Here is a 27,219-nt window from a genome sequence, read left to right on the forward strand (position 1 = left end):
TCTGTGAGGGAACAGCGCCACGTGTTGGTGAAAACAAGGAACTCCTGCTCCTGGACCATAAAGTGTGATTGCCATTGGGGGACTTGTTCAATTGATCCCTAGGCCCCAAGCCTGTACCCCAAGGGGACCGCCGGGACCTTATACCCTAAAGAAGAAGCCCTGTGCACAGGTAGCCTGGGACTGAGTTATACAGATGGTGACATCACCTCGGGTGGTTGGTAAAGAGGGTACCCTGGTGCACCAGTTAGTTAGATTTTTGCCTACCGATATGATTGTTGTTGTGGTATTTATGTACGGTCTGATATATGTTTACACGTTGAACGTAGCCTTCAGTGTTGACGGTACCGTGTCGACGTATTAATCCAGTAGTAACGTCAAAGCGGGGGTGTTTGACCCCGACCGCCGTCACGGTGCTTCGAACACGTGAAGCCTGCAGGCCCGAGTGGGTACGTTTGTATTCTGATAGACTCTGTACTATTGTTTCATTGAGAACCAATTGTATTCAGGAAAATTGTTTGTAATTGCCTGTTGTTCATTACCGTTGCCTTACCCTGCAGTCACTACTCAGCTGTGAGGGTCAGTGGGCAAGGACTGCATCTAATTCATAATAAATCCGAGTTGTACTGCAGCACGTGTCCTCTTCATTGAAGTGTCCCTCTCCTGCCCACGGAAAATCTGAAGAACCTGAAGTGCCCGAAGACGCAAGGTAAGGGGAGAATCCTCCCTGTGCTCCCCGGCCACCACATAAGCACCCATTACGGTGCTTAAAAGCACCCTTTAGGGTGCTTATACATTCTTTAATCGTATAGGGGGCAAAAATCGCGTCGCATCGCATGCCATCGGGTGCATGGCATGCGATGCGATTCGATTAAAACATTGTGCGATGGAAATCGGGGGCGCCGCTATAATACACAAGTACCCTGTTTCCTTTTGCACATTGCCAAGAACACTAATAATAATAATTATTATTATTATTATTATAATCCTATATAATGAAAGCCTAATGCTGCTCCTCACCTCTATAGGGGAATTAAAGCGTTTTGCATGCCGGTGAGCACTTTGATGGACTGGTAACTAATAATAATAATAATAATTCATATTTTGTATGTAGGGATTATTGTACTCCCCCCCCCCCCCCCCCCCCATCACACTCTTCTGACCACTGTGCATACCCTTGTGGTGTGTCAGCTCCCACAGTGTCCGCAGAGTGCTAGGCACAAGGCACATCATGATGAAAATTATTGAGGAACTTCTAGGATGCCATCGCAACCCGTTCACTTGAGGGGCTGGGATGTGGGTACAGGTGGCAGCACGGGGTTGGTAATGGCCTAAGATTACGTTTTTGCCTGGGGTGCCGTGAACCTTTTTACGCAGCCCCAGGTAGTAGTTTACACCTGTCCCCCATCTCCACCTGGTGGTGAGTATCTGCAATATCAAATGAAATGTGTTTCTGTCCACCTGCCAAATCCGGCATTGCCCAAAGATTCCGATCCGCTTTAGGCAATATTCCACCCTTTCCAAATAGTCTAGCTCAGTGTCCTCCATCCGCTGGGTGTAAAACCTACGGGAGACTCCATCTATTAGGAGGAAGTTCCCATTTATACATTGCAGGATTCCAATGTCATCTTTTACTTAGATGGGTACATTTACTTACATTTTTCCATTGAAAAAGGATGTTGCCATAGCAACCAATCAGATCCTAGGCTATTATCATCTAGAAGACGCTAAATAAATAAGAATTGAAATCTAATTAGTTAGAAATCCCATCTTAGTAAATTTACCCCAAGGATTGACTTTAGATTGTGAAGCTTTTTGAAGCAGTGGGCCAGTGGCATAACTAGAATTTTATTTGTCCCTCCCCTGCCAAAAAGTATCTGGTGCCCCCCCTCCCCCCCATGCTCAATGCCAGGGGTTTCATGCTCATTGACAGTGATAGCTTGCTCGATGTCAGTGGTTACATGCTCTTTGCCTGCGGGTTTCTTGCTCATTGCCAGGGGTTTAGTGCTGACAGACGCGCCAGCGTTCCCATAATCTGGCAATTCCAGGTAGCGCTGTACGCGCCGTGCTCCCCAGACAGGTGCCAGAGGTCCAGTAAGTCCTATAGCATCTGTCTCATACAAGCTGGTGGCCATTTTTGGATGGCCATTTTCAGCACATCCCCTGTGGATGGCCAGACCACATGGAAACTGCAGAGCTCCTGATACTCTGTGCCCCTCAATGCCAGCTCCCCCTTGCCACTGCTTGGGCTGCGGTGCTGTTCTTACACCACTAGTGCCAGCGCAGAACCTGGTACCTCTTCCCCCCAGGGCAGCCGAAAGGAATGCCGGTCCCTGGTAAAAAAAATTGGGTGTGGCCTAAGTGTGGGAGGTGTGGCCACCTACAGCATGTGCTGTGCTGGCAGCAGGCTCAGCATGAGCTCTCACACTGTCAGTGAGCCTGCTGTCAGCACGGCACATGCTGTAGAAGTGTGTGCTGCTGTTTTGGCTCATATATTTTGGAGGAGTTTATGTGCTAAAGTATAGATGTTAGAATCAATGCCAACTTTGATCTGGCTTGTGCCACTGTGCATACCCATTTGGTTCGCCAGCTCCCTATGCCGCTTTGCCCTGTGTGGCAGAGATTACTTTTGTGCGAGATCGGTCTGCTGTACAGCGCGACTATTGGCACGCTGAGTAGGCCAGGTGAGTGGATTTGCCATTAATGAATCCCCCCCCTATGTGGCGAATAAATAATAAAGGGCAATACGGATGGTGTAATGGTTACATTACTGCCTCACAGCACTGAGGTCATGGGTTCTATTCCCACCATGTGTTATATATACGGGGCAGTACGGATGGTGTAATGGTTACATTACTGCCTCACAGCACTGAGGTCATGGGTTCTATTCCCACCATGTGTTATATATACGGGGCAGCACGGATGGTGTAATGGTTACATTACTGCCTCACAGCGCTGAGGTCATGGGTTCTATCCCCACCATGTGTTATATATACGGGGCAGTACTGATGGTGTAATGGTCAGCATTACTGCCTCACAGCACTGAGGTCATGGGTTCGATCCTCACCATGTGTTATATATACGGGGCAGTACGGATGGTGTAATGGTTACATTACTGCCTCACAGCACTGAGGTCATGGGTTCTATTCCCACCATGTGTTATATATATACGGGCAGTACGGATGGTGTAATGGTTACATTACTGCCTCACAGCACTGAGGTCATGGGTTCTATCCCCACCATGTGTTATATATACGGGGCAGTACGGATGGTGTAATGGTTAGCATTACTGCCTCAGAGCACTGAGGTCATGGGTTCTATTCCCACCATGTGTTATATATACGGGGCAGCACGGATGGTGTAATGGTTACATTACTGCCTCACAGCACTGAGGTCATGGGTTCTATTCCCACCATGTGTTATATATACGGGGCAGCACGGATGGTGTAATGGTTACATTACTGCCTCACAGCACTGAGGTCATGGGTTCTATCCCCACCATGTGTTATATATACGGGGCAGTACGGATGGTGTAATGTTTACATTACTGCCTCACAGCACTGAGGTCATGGGTTCTATTCCCACCATGTGTTATATATACGGGGCAGTACGGACGGTGTAATGGTTAGCATTACTGCCTCACAGCGCTGAGGTCATGGGTTCTATCCCCACCATGTGTTATATATACGGGGCAGTATGGATGGTGTAATGTTTACATTACTGCCTCACAGCACTGAGGTCATGGGTTCTATCCCCACCATGTGTTATATATACGGGGCAGTACGGATGGTGTAATGTTTACATTACTGCCTCACAGCACTGAGGTCATGGGTTCTATTCCCACCATGTGTTATATATACGGGGCAGTACGGATGGTGTAATGGTTAGCATTACTGCCTCACAGCACTGAGGTCATGTGTTCTATACCCTCCATGTGTTATATATACGGGGCAGTATGGATGGTGTAATGGTTACATTACTGCCTCACAGCACTGAGGTCATGTGTTCTATACCCACCATGTGTTATATATACGGGGCAGTACTGACGGTGTAATGGTTAGCATTACTGCCTCACAGCACTGAGGTCATGGGTCCTATTCCCACCATGTGTTATATATACGGGGCAGTACGGACGGTGTAATGGTTAGCATTACTGCCTCACAGCGCTGAGGTCATGGGTTCTATTCCCACCATGTGTTATATATAAGGGGCAGTACAGACGGTGTAATGGTTACATTACTGCCTCACAGCGCTGAGGTCATGGGTTCTATCCCCACCATGTGTTATATATAAGGGGCAGTACGGATGGTGTAATGGTTAGCATTACTGCCTCACAGCGCTGAGGTCATGGGTTCTATCCCCACCATGTGTTATATATAAGGGGCAGTACGGATGGTGTAATGGTTACATTACTGCCTCACAGCGCTGAGGTCATGGGTTCTATCCCCACCATGTGTTATATATAAGGGGCAGTACGGATGGTGTAATGGTTAGCATTACTGCCTCACAGCGCTGAGGTCATGGGTTCTATCCCCACCATGTGTTATATATAAGGGGCAGTACGGATGGTGTAATGGTTACATTACTGCCTCACAGCGCTGAGGTCATGGGTTTGATTCCCACCATGGCCCTAACTGTGCAGAGTTTGTATGTTCTCCCAGTACTTGTGTGGGTTTACTCCGGGTTCTCCGGTTTCCTCCCACAATCCAAAAATATACTGGTAGGCTAATTGGCTCCCAACAAAATTAACCCTAGAATGTGTGCGTGTGTACATGTTGTAGGGAATATAGATTGTAAGCTCCACTGGGGCAGGGACTGATGTGAAAGCTCAACTATTCTCTGTACAGTGCTGCGGAATACGTGTGCGCTATACAAGAAACTGGTAATAAATGAATACACTGTATACAATGTTCTATCAAGTTAAAAAAAAAAAACCTAGGAAAATAAAGGAAACAACTGATTCATAGAAAAACAGATCTGTGAGCTGGGACGGGCCTCAGACAAGAGATAACGAGGAAGCTCCTGCAGGCAGGAATCCTTATAAGAGCCAGGAGAATGCAGGTCCCTGAGCCCAGATTCCCGACCACTACACACGCAGCCACACCCAGTTATTGCCTCATAAAGGGTTAGGAGCTGAGGATGGATGTTGCAACAACACCCTTATTTACAGCCCAGCATCCTGTTCAGCCTGCCTGGATAATCATCCATCCATCACTGGTCATGGAGGGGTTAATGAGGTGTGCCCGCCCATCAGCATTCCAGCAGAGGCTGGGATGGTGGGACCCTCTCCCTGTACACACCATGCTTGGAGCCGATTACAAGGAATCTCCTAATGGGAAATGTAAATGTTACAATGTTCTGCTGCCCAGAGTTCCTGTTATGTTTACTTTACACCTGTATTATTATTATTATTATTATTATTATTATTATTAATAACAACAAACGTTTCCTATTTATTGTAGAAACAACAGATCATGTTTGTTATGTCATAATGTTTATAAATATTTATGGATGTGGCTGATATTGCAAATAAATGATCCTGGGACAATTCACCCCCTCTACCCCTCCCCCCCTCTCCGCGTTATCTAGATCGTGCAGTTGGGGTGCATTGCTTTTATGCATGTGTCCAGAATGTGGCTGTGAATGTCCACACACACACAGACCTCCCACTGATTTCCTGACACGAGTGGGTAGATAGTAGCAGAGTAAACTATTGGGAAGCAGAGTGTGTACTGTGTAGTCCTACAGCAACGCCCTATAAGTAGCCCCCAGGCCCAGCTCAGCTTGCACACAGTGGAGGGCTGTCCTTACACCCACCACCCACACCCACATTATTTCCTCCCACTATCTCCCACTCTCACTGAACCTCTCCCAGGCTCCGGATCTCAGGGAAGCCTCTGCTGCAGACCCCGGAGGCTGCTCTCTCTCCCCCCACCAGGTACAGCACTTATACATTGTGTCACGTTATAATAACTTGTTACTGTGTTGCCGTCTATTGCAATAATCCGAGTTCCCAGTTGTGGCTTCTGCTTTATTGTTCTGTGTGTTTTCTCTGAAGCTTAGTGAACTAATAAGTTTGGGGTTTCTAATTATTCGCGGGTGGGAGGATGGGGAGTATCCAGGGGGTTTGGGTGTGTGATATGCTGGTACTTGTAGTTCCACGACAGTGAAGCCACATGACCCATGGCATATGTGGTGTTTAATAGTATTCAGCCTCTGGTTATCGCTTGCTGATAAATAGCCTAGTGGTGAGATGCCGTACTGCACCTGCAGTGCTGCTGGGATAAATGTGGTGGCTGACGTCACAGCTGATGTCCTCCAAACCCAGTACAGGAGGATGGGTGTGGATCATCTATTAGAATGAACTTAGGTCGACTGGCAGGAAGGTCGACATGACTTAAGGTCGACTTGGCATAAAGGTTGACATGAGGAAGGTCGACATGGGTTTTTCACTGTTTTTGGACCCGAATGTCGACATGGACACAGTTGGCAATGAGAATCGGACCCTCGCTTCGGGCACGGTGGCTCGCATAGCTTGCCACAGCTTTAATAACCTCCTCCACACCCTAGTGGATGGTAGGGCATGAAATACCGCCTGTCGGCATATGTCGGCTCAAAAAACTGTGAAAAAACCCATGTCGACCTAGTCATGCATCCTCAGGTCGACCTTGGCCCATGTTGACCTTAAGTCAGGTCGACCTTCCTGCCAGTCGGGGTTGACCTAATGACTGTAGACCTAAGTGCAGTCTATTAGTTGACCGCTTCCAGGAGGACAGCAGGACCCTGACCCTCCAGACTGTGTTCTGCTTGTTCTTCTATAGTACTGATCATTACTTATATAGTGGCCATGTTATAGATGTGTGCTTAGTGCAGGGGTTCCCAACTAAGGTCTTCAGTGTTCACCAACTCTCCAGGATATTCATACTTGGGCACAGGTGAATTGATTAGTACCACAGTTATGTGGAGTTAATATCTGTGCTCAAGCCCTAAATATGCCCATACACTTATCCGATTTGGGCTGATTCCAATGTGTCAGGCTGAGAAATTGGCCCAAATTGGATGTGTTTGACATCCCCTCTGGCTTGATGTGTGGGCATCTGATTGGGGTGTGTGTGGTCGGATGGGCTGTTAAATTTATCGGATTTGACCCATTAGTGGCACAGATGGGTAGGGTCCGATCCTAGGTGTGTGCTAGCAGCAGGGTTGCCAATGCCGCCCCGCCAAGCACCCCCCCCCCCCCGCGCCGCCCATGCAAACCCCCCCCAATCCCCTGCAGCCTTACCTATCGTGCTGGTCCCTGCGGCTCCGTTCTTCTGCTGAGGACCACCACAAAATGGCCGCCCCATACAGCAGACTGTGTGCTATATGGGGGCGGCCATTTTGTGGTGGTCCTCAGTAGAACGGAGACGCCGGGACCAGCGAGATAGGTAAGTCTGCGGGGGATTGGGGGGGGGGGGGTGTAACTATAGTACCGGTGCCCCCACATGCACAGCGCCCCCCCGCGGGGGCTGCGGTGCTATAGTTAAGCCGCTGAGGGTTGCCTACCCTCCGGGAAGGTCCCGGAAACCGGGTCCCCCTCCCAGCCCCCCGGAAAGCAGCCCAGCTTCTGGGTCCGTGGGTCAAATGAAGCTAATCGCAACATTTCAGCCCTGCCCACTGCATTGCATTAAAACTGGCATTGCATGTTGAGGGTGTGGCAAAAACATTGTGATCATTCTGACCATGCCCCAAACAAGTAGCCATTCATGTGGCTCCACCCCCACCCCTCTTCACTCCCAGCTGCTCCGCCCACCCTGAACTGGCTGCTCTCATCCAGAAAGTAGGTAAGTATGGCCAACAGTAAACTGTCCTAAGGACACGTCCGCATACCTCCCAACAGTCCCGATTTTAGCGGGCCTGTCCCGCTGTCCCACCCGCGGGCGGCAGTGTCCCGCGGTGAGGGGGGGATGTTGGGAGTCCCCCCTGTCGGCTGCTAAGCAGTGGGGAATAAACGTTGTGCGCATGCGCATAGCGTCTATTCCCGCAGCCAGGGGGCTGGGGGCATGGCTAGAGGCTCACAGAGCCTCTGGGCCATGCCCCCATAGCGGCAAAATGGGGGCGTGGCCTCGCGGGGAGCAGCAAGTATAGGCCACGCCCCAAATTAGGCCACGCCCCCGAAAATTTCAGCACACCTACGGCGCGCAGCAGCAGCGTCCCGCCTGCTGACTTGCCAAAGTTGGGAGGTATGCGTCCGACTAATGTATGGGGGCCTTTAAATCTTGGACTGGGAATGTTACCGGAGGACCAGGGCTGAGAACAATGGCTTAGGTCAGTGGTTCCCAAACTGTGCGCCTAGTCTCCCTGGGGTGCCTCGGAGCCCATGCAGGGGTGCCTCGGTTTGGTTGTCGAGAACCGATTCAAAATATTTATGGGCAATGTAATAGGCAAAATCAGTGCTGGTGGCTTCCAGTTTTTAAATATGTAGATAAACAGAAGTGAATTCTGTTCCTCAACACATAACTGGACCTAAGGATAACATATAAGCACAACTTATTTAATTTAATATTGTTTTCTGAAATTCTCGGTAGCAAACTTTGCACCTAGGGGTGCCTTGACAAATATTCTGATAATCTAGTGTGCCGTGATGCACAAAAGTTTGGGAACCACTGGCTTAGGTGAAATTGTTTTACCTGTACACATACCTCACAACAGACTGGCCTCTGTGGCTGGAGCCTGTTGTGTTGTACAGCCGCACTGGTGCTGGAAAAGAGGTGTGGCCTCACCTAAAGGGGTGTGTGGATTAGTGAAAAGGATGCTCCTGCAAGCCACACCTCCTCCTTTTCACTGCTGTGGGGCGGTCCCAGCGCTCTGAGAGCTGTTGCCTATATTCCTTGTCCCTCTGTCTGTGTGCATGCAGCGGTAAACAGAGTGTGTGTGTGTGTGTGTGTGTGGGGGGGGGGGGGGGGGGGGGACACGGGACTCCAAACTGTACACGCACACACGCAGGGAAGGGACGTGGGACAGTCCCACCTGGGGGAATGTCCCTTAAAAATTGGTACAGTTGGGAGGTATGTGTACAGGGGACATTCTGATCCATGGGAGGGACAGTCTCCAAATAGCGGGACTGTCCTGCTGTAATCAGGACAGTCGGGAGGTATGCTGTTACAGTTTTGCTGTTCAGCCATGATAAAAATGTTGCAGGGCATGCTGGGATGTATAGTTCAACAAAAGCTGGAGTTTTATTATGAATCATACCTAAACATTGACCTTTTGTGTCGACCTCTTTGTACCAGTCGACTTTACCCACTGTCTAACTTTTACATATTGACCATAGTTCTCATTCTAGCCCCCTGGACCTTTCCAAATCCGTGCGGTTCCTCTTCCTGTCTGCAGCGTCACTTTCTGCTGTACTGCTTCTAGCACAGCTTAGTCTGTATCTCTCTGCTGCCATACAGGTGAGATTGTGCTAGAGCACCACACCAGAGAGTGACACCCCAGGCAGGAAAGAAGAACTGCAGGGGTTTTGAAAGGCACAGGGTGATAGAATGAGCACTAGCCGTAATGCAGGTCTACCTAGACATTGTATGCTAGACCATGGGTTAGATGTATGAAGCAGTGATGAGGAAGAAGTGGCCCATGGCAACCAATCAGCTGCTCTGTATAATTTTATATTCTGCAAATTACAGATGTTACTTCAGTGCTGATTGGCTGCCATGGGCCACTTCTCCTCCCTTATCACTGTTTCATACATCTGCCCCTGTGTGTAGATAATGCCCTCAGTAATGCTCCAAGCTATGAAATTCTAGAGAGATGGGGCGGGGAGGGTTGTAATATTTTTGACTGATGGCTTGAATGTTGACATATTCAGTATGCCGACACTGATGAAATGATTAGTCGCAATGCAGCTGTTCCGTGGTAAGTAGCCTAACCCGAAGTTAAGGTCAGCATTTCGTAAGATGTCTGCATTTCGTGAACATGTTGACATCCTCAGTACTGTCGACGGTCTGAACTCCTGCTGGGACAGAGCTAGGCGGTAGGCTTGCTGTGGTGGGGTGGAAGTAATCCGAGCAGGCTGTGTATTTATAGCTGCATGTCCAGAGCTGTCACTGGTGGTCAATCTGTGTCTGACAGATCAGAAACTCCTCTCTGTAAGAACGGACATGGGCTTCAGCTCTCTGTTGCATTGTCTTTCCCAGAGTGCTCTCTGTTTGCATGCTGGGCGGGCCTGGTGCTGACAATGCGCAGGGTCCCCCTTCCTTCACAAACCCCCAGGGTGCCTCTGGTGACTGCAGTACTGGCCGCACTTCTCTACCTCTACGTTGCTGCACGGGAAATGTGAACGTTGTTTATGACAAATTATACATGATAGACTACAGTCTGGGGCCCCCTTTCTGTTTGGGCCCTGCGTTCTCCCCCTGATGATAGTTAGGTCTTATCTTGGTGTCTGTGTCCTATGGATGCTCTGTATAGCAGGATGACGTTCTGCGTCCGACTCTTTGTGGCCAAGTAGAAGGCAAATTACAGCATCAATTATTTTATTAATCAGAAATAATCTATTTATTATGTTTTAGTATTATAAATATCATCATGGGCGTCTGTAGTGTTTATTTACAGTGTCTTATACAGCGCAGCAGATTCCGTTACAGCGTCTTTTATAGCGCAGCAGATTCCGTTACAGTGTCTTATACAGCGCAGCAGATTCCGTTACAGCGTCTTATATAGCGCAGCAGATTCTGTTACAGTGTCTTATATAGTGCAGCAGATTCTGTTACAGTGTCTTATATAGCGCAGCAGATTCCGTTACAGTGTCTTATATAGTGCAGCAGATTCCGTTACAGCGTCTTATATAGCGCAGCAGATTCCGTTACAGTGTCTTATATAGCGCAGCAGATTCCGTTACAGTGTCTTATATAGCGCAGCAGATTCCGTTACAGTGTCTTATATAGCGCAGCAGATTCCGTTACAGTGTCTTATATAGCGCAGCAGATTCCGTTACAGTGTCTTATATAGCGCAGCAGATTCCGTTACAGCGTCTTATATAGCGCAGCAGATTCCGTTACAGCGTCTTGTATAGCGCAGCAGATTCCGTTACAGCGTCTTGTATAGCGCAGCGGATTCCGTTACAGCGTCTTATATAGCGCTGCAGATTCCGTTACAGCGTCTTGTATAGCGCTGCAGATTCCGTTACAGCGTCTTGTATAGCGCAGCAGATTCCCTTACAGCGTCTTATATAGCGCAGCAGATTCCCTTACAGCGTCTTATATAGCGCAGCAGATTCCCTTACAGCGTCTTATATAGCGCAGCAGATTCCCTTACAGCGTCTTATATAGCGCAGCAGATTCCCTTACAGCGTCTTATATAGCGCAGCAGATTCCCTTACAGCGTCTTATATAGCGCAGCAGATTCCGTTGCGCTTTACAATAGTAGACTGTGATAAAACAAACTGGGTAAGGACAGATCGACCTGGAGGTAGGAGGGCCCTTCTGCAAGCTTACAATCTAAAGGTTATCATTTATCTGACCCCATTTGCTTAACAACTTTAAAGTAAACCAAAGTATACTTGAAAGAAGTCTGATAAGGACTATATAATAATTCCTGGAAAGGGGTGGGTGGGTTATTTACTGGAGGCACAACAATTAGAATAGATAAGGGTGCCAACCCTAATTGTCTACCTTCTCTCCTTCCTCCACAGACAATGGGTGCAATCAGTCTGAAGGGGTGTACACACGCTTCGATTTATTTATTTTTTTGACAGGTTTTCGATGCGATTTTGCTTATCAAATGTATTTTATTTAGCAAAATCAAATTTAATGGCTGTTAAGTTGCCTTCGATGCGCGCTCCCGTTTTTTTCTCTATATCGAAAAGAAAAATACTGTGCAGCCAAGGAAATATCGAATTCGATCCAGTAAATTTAATGTGTACACTGTGCCTTGAATGTAATCGAATTCGGTATTGAATACAAAAGTACATATAGCGGGAGATGCCCGTGGAACGATGTAGCCAAATCCTGTACAATATGGCATTTATCTTTTTCCCTGCTGAAGGGATCATCGGACACCTCCTTTGGATAGTCGTCATGCCCACACATGGTCAATTTTTTTTTTTTTTTTTGTAAACAATTGGTCATTACGATTGGTCAGACATGGAAGATATCTTTTCAAAAAAATCTTACCATGTGTGGGCAACTTTAAACTTTTCTTAAATTGTAGGATATGTATGCCCTGCATAAATTTGTATTTTTTTGGGGGGGGAGGTATGCATGGTGAGAACTTGGGGAGGGGGAGGACAAACAATGTTTTTGTACCTGAGCTCATCACTCACTAGTTCCTAGACTGCGCCCGCTCCCTCGTGCAGCCTGCCGCTGCTACAGGATACACCCAACACTGGGAATCTGCATTGTATACATTTTCTGGGAAAGCACCAACTTTTTTTAAAACTTGAAACTCTGGAAAGGTCCATATTTACCATTTAATTGTAGAGTGGTTTAAATGCAAAAACGAATGTAGTAAACTGGATGGAATTATACAGAGCCTGATGGGGCTTACACACGGGGTGATGTCGGCATTTTCTACGCAATCTCACTTGATCGCTTAGAAATGCACCAACATCGCTCCGTGTATAGGGATAGCGATAGTGTGTGTCGCTATAATGTCCGGCGTGCGGGATAAACCTAGCGTATCACCGGGCGGGGCCAGTGTTCTCACCTGGAGACACGCTGACGCATCGCTCGAGGGGGGGGGGGGGGGGGAGGGAGGGGGGTGGACTGAAGGTACAGATTTGAGCTAAATCGCCACAAAAAGGCGCCTGTGTCTTAACCCCTTAGCTCAGTGTTATCCAACCTCAGTCCTCAAGGAACACGAGCAGCCCAGATTTTACTAGTAATTTCGAAATATTTCACATGTGCACAAGTATGGATATCCTAAAAACCTGGCCTGTTGGTGTGCTTGGGAACCCCTGCTTTAGTAAATGGGTATGGATCATTGGGTCACCAGCAAGTGGGTAAACACTTACATATTTATTATATTTCTTTCTTATTAAACAGAACCATGGATATGTCAAATTATGGACCGATGGGTCAACAGTACCAGCCCGGATACCCAGTGAACCCAGGTAATGTCTTATTGCACGGTCTACAGCTCGGAAGGTAGAAAAATTGAAGTGTTTAACTTTGACAATATTGATATAAGGGATGAACAGTGTTTCTATACTGTAAAAATGTTTCTGTTTACCGTTAAGAGCTAAGAAAGGTTCTGCCAACCTGGATGGTGACTTTGTAAGGAAAGATCCGGTTGTGTGGTTGCACGCAGTTCCCGCTGCGCAGGGAGTAACCTCGAGGAAGGGCTAAGCCAAGTACACGCTCAATATTCTGCAAATAACAAGTATACCAGCAGCCAAATATGTCGTTGCAGGTGACTGTTTCTACAGATTGTGTAATAGATCAGCCGAAGACTCGGAACAGGGCACTATTGGATTTGGTATTATCAAATACCAAAGTAATAGAACATATGGGATACCGTGACGACAACATGGTTTCACTGGAAATCCACTTCTGTAAACCAAAACATACAGGACCGTCTATAACATTACATTTTAGGAAAGCTAGCTTTGAACTGTTCAGGGAATCTTTATAAGAAATTGAGTGGGAAGCGTTATTTTGAAGGGCAAAATGTAGAGGACATGTAGGAAACCTTCAAAAATGTGCTAGATACACTAACCATTAAATATCTCAAAAGGAAATAAGGGTGATATCAAAAGGAGAAAGACATCATGGTTGAACTAAAATGTAAGTATTGCAATAAACCATAAGTAAAAAGCATTAAAAATATACAAGGCTAACGGGGACAAGGAGGGGTTCAATAAGTACAAAGAATTAAATAAAATTTGTAAAGGGGTAATCAAAGTAGCTAAAAGGGAAAATGAAGAGCACATAGCCACTGAAGGTAAAACCAATCCAAGAAGTTTTCTCTTTCAATGGTCCTGGTGACACAGCTTCACATTGGGATGTAGGAGGGTCCGCAGGAGCCAGGCACCTATCCTAAAGCTTTTGGAGGGTAGGCTCCTCCCCTACTGCATCCCAGATTCCTCTGTTCGTGTTAGGTGCCCACTGGAGTGGGTGCTATTCTAAAGGGCTGCCGGAGCAGCCGAAGGAGTAGAGCTAGTTAGGGTTTTTATTATTTTATTAACTTCTACACTAGCTAGGTAGGCACAGTGTGAGGATTCTCATTAGTGAATCCTCACACTGCTAGCGCAGCAGGAGCTGACAGAAGCGAGTCCTGTCAGCTCACTGTGCACGAGGGAGACGCTGTCTGGCCTCCCTGTGCAGCGCTTACAGCTTCTTTTAAGAAGCTGCCTGGGCTCCGGAGCGCTCTGAAACCGGCTTCACGCTAGGTGAGGATCATGGGGGACAGACACTCCGTGATGGCGGCGGCCATTTTCTGCGGAGCTTACACACTGAGCTCCTATACTGAGAGGACAGCAGTGTTGTTACAGGCATGTTCCGAGTGGTCCCCAGCTGAGGGGGAGATACTGGAACAAGGAGATCCTACAATGGGAGCGGCTGTCTGGGGGTAGTTGGCGCCAAAAGTCACAGACCCCGCAGCAGCAGGGACTTGGTCCCTTCCCTCACTCTGTTTTGGCGCCATTCAGAACGCTTGCAGCGGAGCTGAGCTGGCTTACAGATCCTGACAGAGTGATTGGATTTCCTGGGCATCGTTTTCCCCATTCTGAAGACTACAGAAAGCTAAGTGAACTGAGTATATTGGTTCTGTATATAATGTTTGTACATTTAATGCTGGGACTGTGTTAATTGAGAACATCATGTCTGAGCAACAGCCTGTGGTCTTGGGGGAGGGAGCCTTAAATGCATTGAGCGCTTGCAGTGGTTGTACACTGAGATTTGTCCCTGTGGGGGGCTTATGTATTTATATGCGCTGCTGTGAAACCCATGGGGAGTGAACTCCAGAGGGTAGTACATCGGAACTTGCATGGGCCAAGCCCTAGGCAGGTCAAAAGAAATGCTTTGGTGCATTACTGGACAGGCAGAGTGATGGCTGGTAACCTCCCTAGACCATTGCCATTCTCTCAGCAGTCTTTTAGCTCTTTGCCTCGGCCCAGACAGATCCTGACTGATTACAGGTCATGCAGGATACTGCTATGGGAATCAGCAGGTTTAAATTACTTGTTGCACAAGTTTTATGGTTATTCTGTGGGGACCCCCAAAAAGGGTCTTATTCAGGGCCATTATTAGCTGCTGATGAGGTAGGAGAGTACACAGAACAATCCAGGGTGATATTTCTGAAGAGTCCTCAGCCTCAAGGGTAGAGGATTTTATTACTGCTGTTAAACAGGCATTAAATTTGTCTGTGAAGGATAAACTCCTGCAAAGGTTGTTTTTTTTTATGAGACAGCGTAAAGAATCTGATATCTCCCTGCAAAGGGGCCTGAAAAACCCCGATAAAAGGCTTCAGATACTTAAAAGATTTCTAAGCCTGTACCCCATGCCTGAGGCGCATGCTGACCTCTGGAAAAAAGTCCCAGTGGTAAATGCTTCTGTGGCACGTGTATCAAGACCTCAGGTGGAGCCACTGTGCTACCAGTACAAGGGGGAGCAGCGTTTAAGGACCCCGCAGACAAAAAGCTGGAGGGTAACCTCAAAGCATTATTTTAAGGGGTGGGATACACCCTACGCCCTCTGATGGTTTCAGCCTGGGTCTCTAAGGCCATGATCGTGTGGGCCAGAAATTTGTGCACTATTTTACACGCTGACCCTTGTGTTTTATTGCTTGCAGAGAAGCTTAAAAACGGCTGCAGAGCATGTATTGGAGTCTGAGAGGAAGCTCTCAAAATGGCTGCCAGAGTTTCCACAGTGTCTGTAAATGCCAGGCGAGTGCTCTGGCTTAAGGCTTGGGAGGCAGATAATGTGTCTAAGAAAGCCTTAAAGACAATAGCTTCTAAAGGAAAGCTGTTATTTGCTTCTGAACTGGAAGAGATTATTAAGCAGGCCACAGGTGGCAAAAGTACTTTCCTGCCAGTCCCTGCAGCCAAGCAGACATCAAGGTTTTCTGCTTTTAGGCCAGCCTTGCGGCCCTCCCTTAGAGGAGGTGCGTCTTTCCGAGGGCAGCCCTTCAGGGGAAAGGTCCTAAAGTCTAAATTTGGTTCCTTTCATAAGAAACCAAACACAAAGGAGAGGACAATCCATCTGCATGACTGCCAAGGGTTTTGCCCGGCGGTGGTCTAGATGGGGGGACATCTGACACTGTTCAAAGACGCATGGGCATTGTTAGACCGGGATTCTTGGGTGTTAGAAATTATAACCCAGGGTTACAGAATTCCCTTCAAGGGTCTTCTTCCAAGAAGATACATTCCCACGCCAATACCAAAAGGGGCTCGGCTCCGTACAGCTCCCTTGGGAGCGGCTCATTCTCCTTTAGAGAAGGGTGTGGTGATCCCGGTCCCCAGAGCGGAAGGGAAAAAAGGCTTTTATTCCACTCTGTGTCGTGTGTCCAAACCAGACGGGTCTTTCAGACCGATTCTAAATTTAAAGTCGTTAATTATCCATTTGTGGGTAGACCATTTCAAAATGGAGTCTCTACGGTCAGTGCTGTGAAGCCTGGACCAGGGAGAATTTTTGGGCGTTCATGGATGTCCAGGACGCATACCTTCATGTTCCTGTTCACCCAGGACATCAGGCTCTATTGAGATAGGAGACCATGCACTTGCAATTCCAGGTGTTGCACTTCGGCCTGGCCACAGCGCCAAGGGTATTCACCAAGATAATGTCTGTAATGGCGGCTGTGCTTCGACTGAGGGGAAACACTGTGATCCCATATTTGGACGACCTGCTGTTCAGAGCGGAGTCAGCAGACATGTTGAAGAGTCACTTGGCAAAAGCCATTGGGTTTTTGGCAGGCTCACGGCTGGTTTTTAAACTTACAAAAGTCTCAGTTGGTGCCGTCACAGAGAATCCAATTCTTGGGGATTGGTCTGGATACCCAGTTGCATTGGGTGTTTCTACCAGAGGCATAGGCCAGGGATCTGGCTGCCTTGGTACAAGAGATCCTAGGGTCTCAGAGCACAGCAGTATGGAGGTGCCTCAAACTGCTGGGGAAGATGATGGCGTCTTTCGAGACGTTACAGTTCGCCAGGTTCCACTCTAGAGTGTCCCAGTGGACAGGGAACACTCAGACCATGAGGTCAGAACAAATGGTGTTGTTTTCAGAAACTCGATCCTTCCTAAAATGGTGGATGGAGGTGGATTCCCTTCGGGGGTGTCGGTCCCTGCAGTCCTGGAGCTGGTTGGTAGTATCAACGGAAATAGCTTTAATGAGGATAAGGACAAGGCGGAACTGTTAAATACATTTTTCTCATCAACCTAGAGGCACCACACATGGGGGGGGGGGGTGTCTCTCAAGAAGAGATCAATAAGAGGCTCTGCATTAACAAATGACCAGGTCCGGATGGAATTCATCCTAGAGTTTAATGGAATTGAGGGAGGAGATAGCAAACCCTCTTTATTGCATTTTCAATAAATCCTTTTCATCTGGTACGGTGCCAGAGGACTGGAAAAAAGCAGTAGTACCAATATTCAAAAAAGGACGACTCATCAAATTTTAGACCTGTGAGCTTAACATCAATAGTGGGGGGATTTTAAGACATGGTATCCAAAATTCTTTAGAAATGCACAGTATAATAAGTAACATGTATTTTTGTTTTCTTCAAACCCAACCAAAACGCTTATGCCAAACGAACCTTATAAGCTTTTACAAGGAAGTTCACAAGAACTTAGATAATGCAAATGTTGTAGATGTGGTCTTCTTGGATTTTGCTACCGTGCCACATAAGCGGTTGATTATTAAAATGGGGAAATCTGGACTATTGGGGTAAGAAACTGGCTTCAAGAAATAGAACAGAGTGGTTGTATACGGTGCAGTCTCTGGTTACCAGTACTGAGCGCCTACCACAGGGTTCGGTGCTAGGGCCTCTATTTAACATATTAATTGATGAGATAGGGGTGGGATTACTTGTCCAAGTATCCATCTTTGCTGATGATCCAAAACTATGCAGGGTGATCAGAACAGAAAGGATGTAGTTACAGTTCGGAGCACTCTAAATAAACTAGATGAGCTGGTGAACAAAGTGGGGAAAATGCGGTTCTTGGTAGACCTAACCAGTGTGCGAGTTATAACCTACATGGGGGGCACTGACGCCCAATTGACAAACTTGGGTGTCATGTAAAGTAAATTAATGGCAACAGGATACTAGACTGTATAAGAAGGGGTACGGAGGCTAGGGACATAAAGGTAATTATACCACTCTACGAAGCTTTGCTTAGATCACATCTAGATTACCGAGTACAATTCTGGGCCCCGCACTACAAAAAGGGCCTCCTAGAACTGGAAAAAGTCCAGAGAAGAGCAACAAAGCTAATGAAAGGGTTGGAGAAATTTAAGCTATGAAGACAGATTGGACAAATTGGGATTTTTTTATGTTGGGGAAAAGAGACATTTAGGGGAGACCTGATTAATATGTACAAATATATCTGGGGCCAATATAAGGAACTGTCAGGCACCCTTTTTCGCTTTGCGGAAGGACTCTAGGACATGTGGGCATGCGTACAGACTAGAGGAGAGAAGAGCGATTTGGTGTGAATTGCGTCATAATGATGCAGGCAGTAGCGGATATTGGCAAAGGAATGGGCAACTACAGATCACCCAGCTGTAACTGGGGTATTCTACATTATAGTCGGGTATGAACATTCTATTTTATTTATAGTTCTAGCCCCAACATTTGCAAAGCAATATCATTTTAATTATATAATTGCTCTTCAACCAATATTACCCTGGTGATACTACTGTAGTGTATTCCTGGTGATACTAGTAATCCAGGTTAAGAACAGGTGCTGTATCTTCTTCCTTCCTCCAGAGTATGCTGGGAGTTGTAGTCCGAGCCCTGTTTATTTTGTTACTTGTTCTGGACGTCCCCATTGCCTCTGTGCCCCCAGTGTTAATGTGTTTCACTCTTTTCCTTTCTTAGTGACTGTCAATCCGGCAATGGCTCCAATGCCACACTACCCACCTGTTATGAATCCCGGGATGGCTCCAGCCTACTACCCTACAGTAAACACGAATGCCCACGACCCTCAAGCCGCACCTCATCCTCCATTTACAGGCATCCCGGGCTACGAAGGCATGGCCGGCGGCGGTGATGGCAGTGAGTATCCTGATGTGTGTTGTGATACAATATCGGCTTCTAACTGTCATTTTTACAGGCTGCATTTGACAAATAAAAGCTAGAAGCTGATTGGTACTTATCTCTCCAAGAGATGTACTAAGCCATGAAAAGTGATAAAATGGAGAGTGATAAACCACCAGCCAATCGGCTCCTACCTGTTATTTTTTAAACACAGCCTGTGACATGATAGGTAGGAGCTGATTGGCTGGTTGTTTATTACTCTCCATTTTATCACTTTTCAAGCTTAGTACATCTGGCCTCAAGAGTTATAAATTCCCTCCTAGTTTTTACCCCTTGGCAGAATATCTTCAGTGTTTATCGTTTCCTCCCTGTTATGACTTTTGCGGTACTTGTTTCCTAGTAGGGCGCCCATCGCGGGCATCGCGTGTACATCGCATGCCATTATAATGACATGCGATGCGACCGACGCGATTACCGCGATTTCACATAGGGAACAATGTTAAATGTCCCAATTGACCCGATTTCACATAGGGAACAATGTTAAATGCCCCCCCCCCAATTGTTAACGCCACCCCACGATCAACGTCAACCCGAAGCGTGCCCACGAGGGGCGGCGGTACGCGTCCTCCAACCTTTTCATACCCCCACTATCCATGTCGGCATGGAGTTGAGAATAGAAAGTGTGGCGAGCGCAGCGAGCCACCGAGCCCGAAGCGTGGCGAGCGGACACGGATTACTTAACTACATGTTAAGTAATCCGTGTCCCCTCGCTGGGCTCGCTGCGCTCGCCACGCTTCGGGCTCGGTGGCTCGCCACACTTTCTATTCTCAACTCCATGCCGACATGGATAGTGGGGGTATGAAAAGGTTGGAGGACGCGTACCGCCGCGGCGTTAACAATTGGGGGGGGGGGGGGGGGCATTTCACACTTCAGGGTGGGTATTTGGGGTCTGTGGGTCATTTAACATTGTTCCCTATGTAAAATCGCGGTAATCGCATCGGTCGCATCGCATGCGTTTTTTGTCAGCACGCGACGCGACCGACGCGATTTTTTTCCTTGCGATGCCTACGATCAAAATCGTGGGCGCCCTACTAGGAAACAAGTACCACTTTTGCATAATGGCCGCAGCTGAGGAGGAGCAGGTGCACATGTTGGATGATGCAGATCAGCCATGATTGACTTTGTTCTTTGCAGGTGGTAAATTTCTGCCCCCTCCGCCCATTAATGGGCCAGGACCTGGTGTGGTGCCGCCACCTGCAAGCAATGACTGGACGTAAGTGCTCTCGTACCTGCTTTGTCATTGAAGGTTAAACTTGACCCATTTACCACCAGTGTCGTTGTTAGGCAATCTTTAAACGCTATAGGGGTAATTGTACAGAATAGGGGTAATCCAGCTCTTGGTATTACTGTATAATTACACAATATTAAAGTGGACCTGTCCTATACATTCTGTAATCTGTACTGAATAAAGTTCCTGTCTATTACAGCTTAATACATTAGTGAGTATATTGTAACATTGTACATGTTTGTGGGTGGAACCAGCTATTGGGTAGCTGCGAATCATTCTGGGAATTAGCCAATAGTAAATGTTCGCAGTGTTAGATGTGATCTCCTCTCGGAGCCAGTGTCTGGTTACCTCCTGAGAAGTTTGTTGGGTTGCGTGAGACCGGTCACGGTGGTAGTTACAGTATCTCAACCTCCGTGTGTCCCCTCTGCAGGATTCCAACCATCTCCAAGGATACCGCCAAACAGGCTCTGCTGGAGTACGCCAATGGCCAGTGCTGCTATGGAAAATCGCCTGTAGAAGAGATGGACATTACCCAGCTAATTCCCTACAGTACCTACAGGGTAAGTATGCTGCTTCTAGCCTCCTGGCTATACGGACTTGTTGGCTTAGAGGACAGTGACGCCTTCTATGTAGAAGAGTGTCTGATTAACTTTGGTTTCCTGTTCTTTTCCCAGTATCGCTTGGAAACTTTCACTGAGTCCCGGGCCTGTGAGCCTGCCACTAAACCCTTAAACGGTTAGTAAAACATTGGGAGGTTACTTAGGTCTTGAGGAATCGCGGCGCAGTGGTAGACTTAGACTGTGTCCATGTTGACATTCGGGACAAAAAGTGAAACTAGTGTTGACAGTTGACCTCTCCATTGTCTACCTAATGGGGGGTGGGGTTTAGGTAATTAGGATGTGGGGGAAATGAAATATAGTTATGGACCCCCCCCCCCCCCCCCTGCGTGATGACTGTGCTGGTATTTTGGATCCCCACCACCGTTCATCTGTACCTGAGCACTGATGGGTAATTTTATTTCATACCGGTTATTTTAAAACTTTCTTTGAAGTCCTTGTGCGCAAGCCTGGATATCCCTAAAACCTGACCTGTTAGAGTGCTGCCTTAAGGAATGAGGTTGGGAATGCCTTCACTAAGGCGAGGCACACCATTTAATTAAACCTAAGATCATGCAAGGACAGGACCCTCCACGTGTGGGCAGGTAGCAGTGGCTGTCCTGGATCTTCCACTTGCGATACCAGTGCCTTAGACTGTACACTTTTTATTTTTTGCAGATGAAGCAATTGACTCTGCGGCCAATGGCCTGGCCCCTCAGCCGTGGGAGATCCCAGCACAGCCTCCCACTCTCTTTAAAGATGAAGTTCGGAAAATGCCAGTTCCTCACACCGCTTCCAAGAAGGTAACAAAGACCAATGTGAAGGAACCATAAGGTGCTGGCTCAAATGGAAACAGCCGGTTCTAACTTACCCTCTTGTCTTACAGTCCTGCCAGGAGTGCAATGGAAAGGGGAAGATTATTTGTCAGGCGTGTAATGGAAACAGCACGGTAAGCAATGGCCACTGTCCTTCTTGTACTTGAGAAGGCATTTAAAAGAGATTCCCCAGTTTGGTTCTGGTGTCTACAGGGGTGTTCAATCTGTGCCATCTCCGTAAGTAGCGGCACTTGCCTATTCAATGCTGCCATTTCTGTCAAACGGCTGCTAAATTGTCGCAATTGCATCCGATTCTGACATTCAGAACATTGAACACCGAGTGTTAGTCAATACGGGTCAAAAACTGCCATCAATCCGACTGTTGGGAGATTTCTGACAGTCTAATTTGGTATTTAATACTCCCTACACCTCCTGCCTTGGCAAACTAATCCACTTCTTCAGCCCCCGATTCCACCTGCATGCAGGGCTGACGGAAGATATCGCTAGCAAGAGCCATACTGCTGAATGCAACATGGCCGCCTCCAGCGCTCCCATCACCAGTGATGTCGCTGGGTACAATCCTATCCCCCTAGTGTGTTCCCAACTCTAACCTCTGCTAAGCTGCATTATCCACCTTTTTTTCTAAGCCTTTAAAACTGCTGCGTTCAGATCTACAGTATATAATTCATCTTACAGCTGAAATGCAGCAACTGTGATGGCTCGGGGACACGTTCCGGAGAGGAATGCTCAGATTGCAGCGGTTCCGGAAAAAAGGGGTAAGAGGCATCTTGTGAGGTTTGAGGCTGTATGAAGTCAGCATTACAAATTTGTGCGTGATATGATGGTGTCCCGAATGCTGTGCTTTTCAGGATTGGCATGTGCAGCATTCAGTTTGGCTCCTGCCATTACCATGCAGATACTTAAAGCATGATATGTTGGGATGGCCGAATATGTGCTCTATCTTTTACATACATGTCCTTTTATATGGTTGTCTCCTTACAGATGCCAAACCTGCAATCAAACCAATGTCCAGACTTGCCCAGCCTGCAAAGGGAAGGGACAGGTTATAACCTACATTGAGCTGACGATAACATGGTGAGCGCATGGGATGCAGTGATTAGATAAGCCTGGAGTTACAGGGTTCTAAAGATGTGGAACGGCAATGGGCTCATGGCTGGTCCATCTTATCTTCCTGCAGGAAGAATAACCTTTATGAGTTTATCTCTGACCACCACTCGGACTTCTCAACCGACCTCTTCAAGAAAGTATCTGGAGAGAAATTGTTTGTGGACGAGCAGTTGCTGGTGAGTATCCGGTATTTTGGTGCACTATTAATGGGCCCTTCTCCTCCTGACCGCACTTCATTCTCAGACTCCCCACAATGTGATTGCTAGCGGCACACTAATCCTGCCATGTGACCGCCTCCACGTCATACCATTGGACACTTGGTCCGTTGTAGGTGCAGGGCCGGTGCTAGGGCATCCGGCGCCCTCCTGCAAACCATACATTTTGCGCCCTTTCACATTGCCATTGCAACAAGCAGGTCGCATGATAAGGACAGTGTGTGCACGGTGCAGGGAGCTGCTCAGCCTCTCCATACTGTCTCCCGCTGTCAGACAGGCACTGCGGGCGGCGTGCAGGAGGCAGTGACAGTGAGGGCTGAGGCAGCTTTAGCAGAGCAGGGAGGGAGACAGCGCCTTTTCAGCATGGCGCCTCCCTGCTTTGCAGGAGCTGCTGAGTGGGTAGCGCCGGCCCTGTGTAGGTGCAGACCTATCATGTAGCTGCAGGATGGGCTTATTTGTTGCAGCCTTTCAGATGTTCTGCTATAGCCCCGTGTGAATGACATGAGACAAGAACGCTGATTGTCCTTAATACTAAGCTATATGTGTGTTTTTTTTTTTTTTTTTTCTCTCCTAAGGTGCCGCCGCTAATGAATTTCCCAGAGATGACCATAAACCAAGCGTCGCAGACTGCTGTACAGCAGCATTACTCGCAGTTCATCTCGTCCTGCCGCATCCTGAAGCAGGTATGTACTGGTATACACACACTGAATGTAGCATTGCGTAATCTCTAGAGCAGGCCTGTCCAACCTGCGGCCCTCCAGCGGTTGTGAAACTACACATCCCAGCATGCCTTGCCATAGTTTCAGCAGTCCCTGAAACTGTGGCAGGGCATGCTGGGACTTCAAACAGTTTTTGCCTCATGTTAATAATGCCCAGTAGCTGTTTAATTTGGAAAGGCAAGGGTGTATTACAGGGTGAGAAGTAAAAGGGGGCAGGAAATCAGCAAGTGACCTCCCAGGGGGGAGGACGACAACAGTTGGGTCATTTTAATATTCCCTTTTTAGCAGGTTAAATGCAGCGGAAATTCAACATTTTTAAAAATGATGACAATATTTGGGGGTAGGCAGTCATAATTAATGCTCAGAAGCCGAAAACAATGTCTTGGTAGTATGTGTGGGCGAATCGTGTTTTAACTTGGGCTAATTTTTTTTTTTTTTTTTTTTTTTTGAATAAGATTTGTTCTGGAATATTCTTGTAAGACCCTGAAATTATGACTTTTAACTAACAAAATGGAAAGTTAACCAAACTACTTTAAAATCCGTTTTGACATGTGACTCCTATTACATATGAATGTGACACGTGTTTCATTCGTCCCCAGTCGCAGGGCTCTGATACAAATTACTCACACCTGTCGAATCCACGTGAATTAATCAATGTAGGCCTGCTTATCTTCCTGATTAAAGATCAGGGTCATAACTAGGGATGCTGTTGGTGTCAAACTTTTTAATTCCTTTCAATTGTAAGCTTATTTCTTTTTTTTGAGGCCCGGCAACTCCTGAATAGCTCAAGGAGTAGAGTGTTTGACAGGAATGCGATAGGTTATGGGATTGAATCCTGAATATGGCAGTATATTGAAATGTGGCAGTATATTGAAATGTTGTTTACTAAAGGGTACTATAACAAAATTATAAAGAGCTGTGAAGTGCATGACTGGCATTAAGAGGCAAAGGAATGGCACTACCATCCACTAGGGCGTGGTGGGAGAATAAAATAGTGTGCCGACCGCAGCGATGCACCATGCCCGAAGCATTGCGAGGGGGTGCGGCGCACTTCAAACTGTGTCCATGTCGACATTCGGGTAAAAAAACCCTGAAAATCCCCATGTCTACCTCTTGACTGTCGACCTAGTTGGTGTAGACCTAACAACCTCCACCCCAACGGTCTGTATGCTGTTCCGCCTCTTGTATAAGGAGAGGATGTCCCTATTACCTATTCTCATGGCTGGTTCCTGCTTGGTGCCAGAGGGCATCTGCTGCTGTAACCTGTCTACTTGTGAGGATGCCAGGCTCTAGGTACCCGCTGTTCTTGTATTATATTGGAGGGGGACTGGGAATGAACACGCATGATATGGAAAGGTTGCATTTGGGGAAGTGTCAAGTTTATACTTTATCGGAGCCAAAAACATACACCTGTCTGAGAAACCACATAAATATGGTATTTCATGGCTATTTAATTATAAATATATCTATCCCTAAGTGAGGGGACAACCGGCAAGTTAATTTGGGGGTCATCAGACAAATTGTAATAAATCTGATGACCCCTCTCTTCTCCATTACTGCCCCTCTCCTCTTACTGCCAACACTGTGATCCTCTGTCACCCATTCATACAACACCCTCTTCTCTTCCCCCCACAGAGACAATCCATTGAGTGGCTGCCTCTCAACAAGGTGGAGTACACCTGGAAGGGGAAGAACTGCAGCTACTATGTGTATGGCATGGAGCATAAGGTGGAGACCAAGGACTACCCGGCCACCTGTTGCTGTGTTATTCTGTAGCCCAGAGACTTATTAAATACTAGTGTGTCCCCCCCCCCCATCAATTGTGGTCTTGTACACCCTCCTATGCCTACAGAATTCCTATCTGACCTACAACTGTATCCTATGTTATACCGGGACTTGCTGGACAATGCATATGGTGTCCGGTGGGTTGGTGTATTGTATATTTTTTGTGTGTTCTTAACATTTTAAGAGTTGGTGCCTTGTAACTTATTTGCATGTTACCAATATGAAGGTCAATGACACCTGTTACAGTTTAGAGTGATAGTGGATTTTTAATTGAAATGAAGAATTTTCTTTTTAAAGGTCCTCTTTTTTTTTTTTTCTTTTTTTTTTTTACCATGTTTTTATTCGCTCAGGGTCACATAAAGCTCAGAGCCACTGTGCTTTATTTGATTAAAAACCAATTTGGTAAATATATTTTTTTTTATTTTATTTTTTTTATGTGTAAGAGGTATATTTGCCAATAAAGTTTTTTTTTTATATATAACCCCTGTTGTTGGTTTGCTTTCTAGTAAACGTAATTTCGGTACTCTTTACCTAGCACGGCGCCCGCGATAAAAAATCGCGGGCATCGCGGGTAAATCAAAAACGGGTGCGACGCGATGCCCGCGATTTTCCCATAGGGATCAATGTTAAAAGTCAGATTGGTCGCGATTTTAGCGTTAATTGGCTCAATGCCCGCGATTTTTACATAGGAAACAATGTTAAATGGGCCACAGAGCCCTAATAGTCCCCCTGAAGTGTGAAATGGCCCCCACAATTTTTAACGCCACCCCACGATCAACGTGAACCCGAAGCGTGGCGAGCGCAGCGGTACGCGTCCTCCGACCTTTTCATACCCCCACTATCCACGTCGGCGTGGAGTTGAGAATAGAATAGTGTGGCGAGCGCAGCGAGCCACCGAGCCCGAAGCGTGGCGAGCGCACGCGGATACCTTCACAGTTATACGCGTCCCCTCACGGGCTTCACAGGTGTCCGTGGCGACGCGGACACCTGTGAAGCCCGCGAGGGGACGCGTTTACCTGTGAAGGTATCCGCGTCCCCTCGCGGGGCTCGCTGCGCTCGCCACGCTTCGGGCTCGGTGGCTCGCTGCGCTCGCCACGCTTCGGGCTCGGTGGCTCGCTGCGCTCGCCACGCTTCGGGCTCGGTGGCTCGCTGCGCTCGCCACACTATTCTATTCTCAACTCCACGCCGACGTGGATAGTGGGGGTATGAAAAGGTCGGAGGACGCGTACCGCCGCCCCTCGCGGGCTCGCTGCGCTCGCCACGCTTCGGGTTCACGTTGATCGTGGGGTGGCGTTAAAAATTGTGGGGGCCATTTCACACTTCAGGGGGACTATTAGGGCTCTGTGGCCCATTTAACATTGATTCCTATGTAAAAATCGCGGGCATTGAGCCAATTAACGCTAAAATCGCGACCAATCTGACTTTTAACATTGATCCCTATGGGAAAATCGCGGGCATCGCACCCGTTTTTTAGTGCATGCGATGGGCGCCGTGCTAGGTAAAGA

The 27,219-nt window shown here is 47.4% G+C and overlaps 1 protein-coding gene across 1 annotated transcript; it reads left to right on the plus strand.

The window, feature by feature from the left end:
- The first annotated feature begins 5,871 nt into the window (after positions 1 to 5,871).
- LOC146025714 (protein SSUH2 homolog) lies at positions 5,872 to 26,133 on the plus strand. The gene is made up of 13 exons (XM_083155728.1): positions 5,872 to 5,935; positions 13,020 to 13,087; positions 19,010 to 19,186; positions 20,363 to 20,441; positions 20,887 to 21,016; positions 21,131 to 21,191; positions 21,731 to 21,855; positions 21,939 to 22,001; positions 22,564 to 22,643; positions 22,870 to 22,962; positions 23,066 to 23,171; positions 23,786 to 23,893; positions 25,565 to 26,133. Exons 2-13 carry the CDS (start codon positions 13,024 to 13,026, stop codon positions 25,703 to 25,705), a joined length of 1,227 nt encoding a protein of 408 aa, XP_083011854.1. The 5' UTR covers positions 5,872 to 5,935; positions 13,020 to 13,023; the 3' UTR covers positions 25,706 to 26,133.
- Positions 26,134 to 27,219: the final 1,086 nt, after the last annotated feature.

This window comes from Crinia signifera, chromosome 8, assembly GCF_055691185.1.
Source record: "Crinia signifera chromosome 8, ASM5569118v1, whole genome shotgun sequence".
Classification (NCBI taxonomy): Eukaryota; Metazoa; Chordata; class Amphibia; order Anura; family Myobatrachidae; genus Crinia; species Crinia signifera.

Bases quoted from the DNA above. Each gene is read 5' to 3' on its own strand.
- LOC146025714 (XM_083155728.1), top strand. From the start codon at position 13,024: ATGGATATGTCAAATTATGGACCGATGGGTCAACAGTACCAGCCCGGA. The intron at 21,192-21,730 runs GTTAGTAAAACA...TATTTTTTGCAG, and splicing joins TGCCACTAAACCCTTAAACG to ATGAAGCAATTGACTCTGCG. The intron at 23,894-25,564 runs GTATGTACTGGT...TTCCCCCCACAG, and splicing joins CCTGCCGCATCCTGAAGCAG to AGACAATCCATTGAGTGGCT.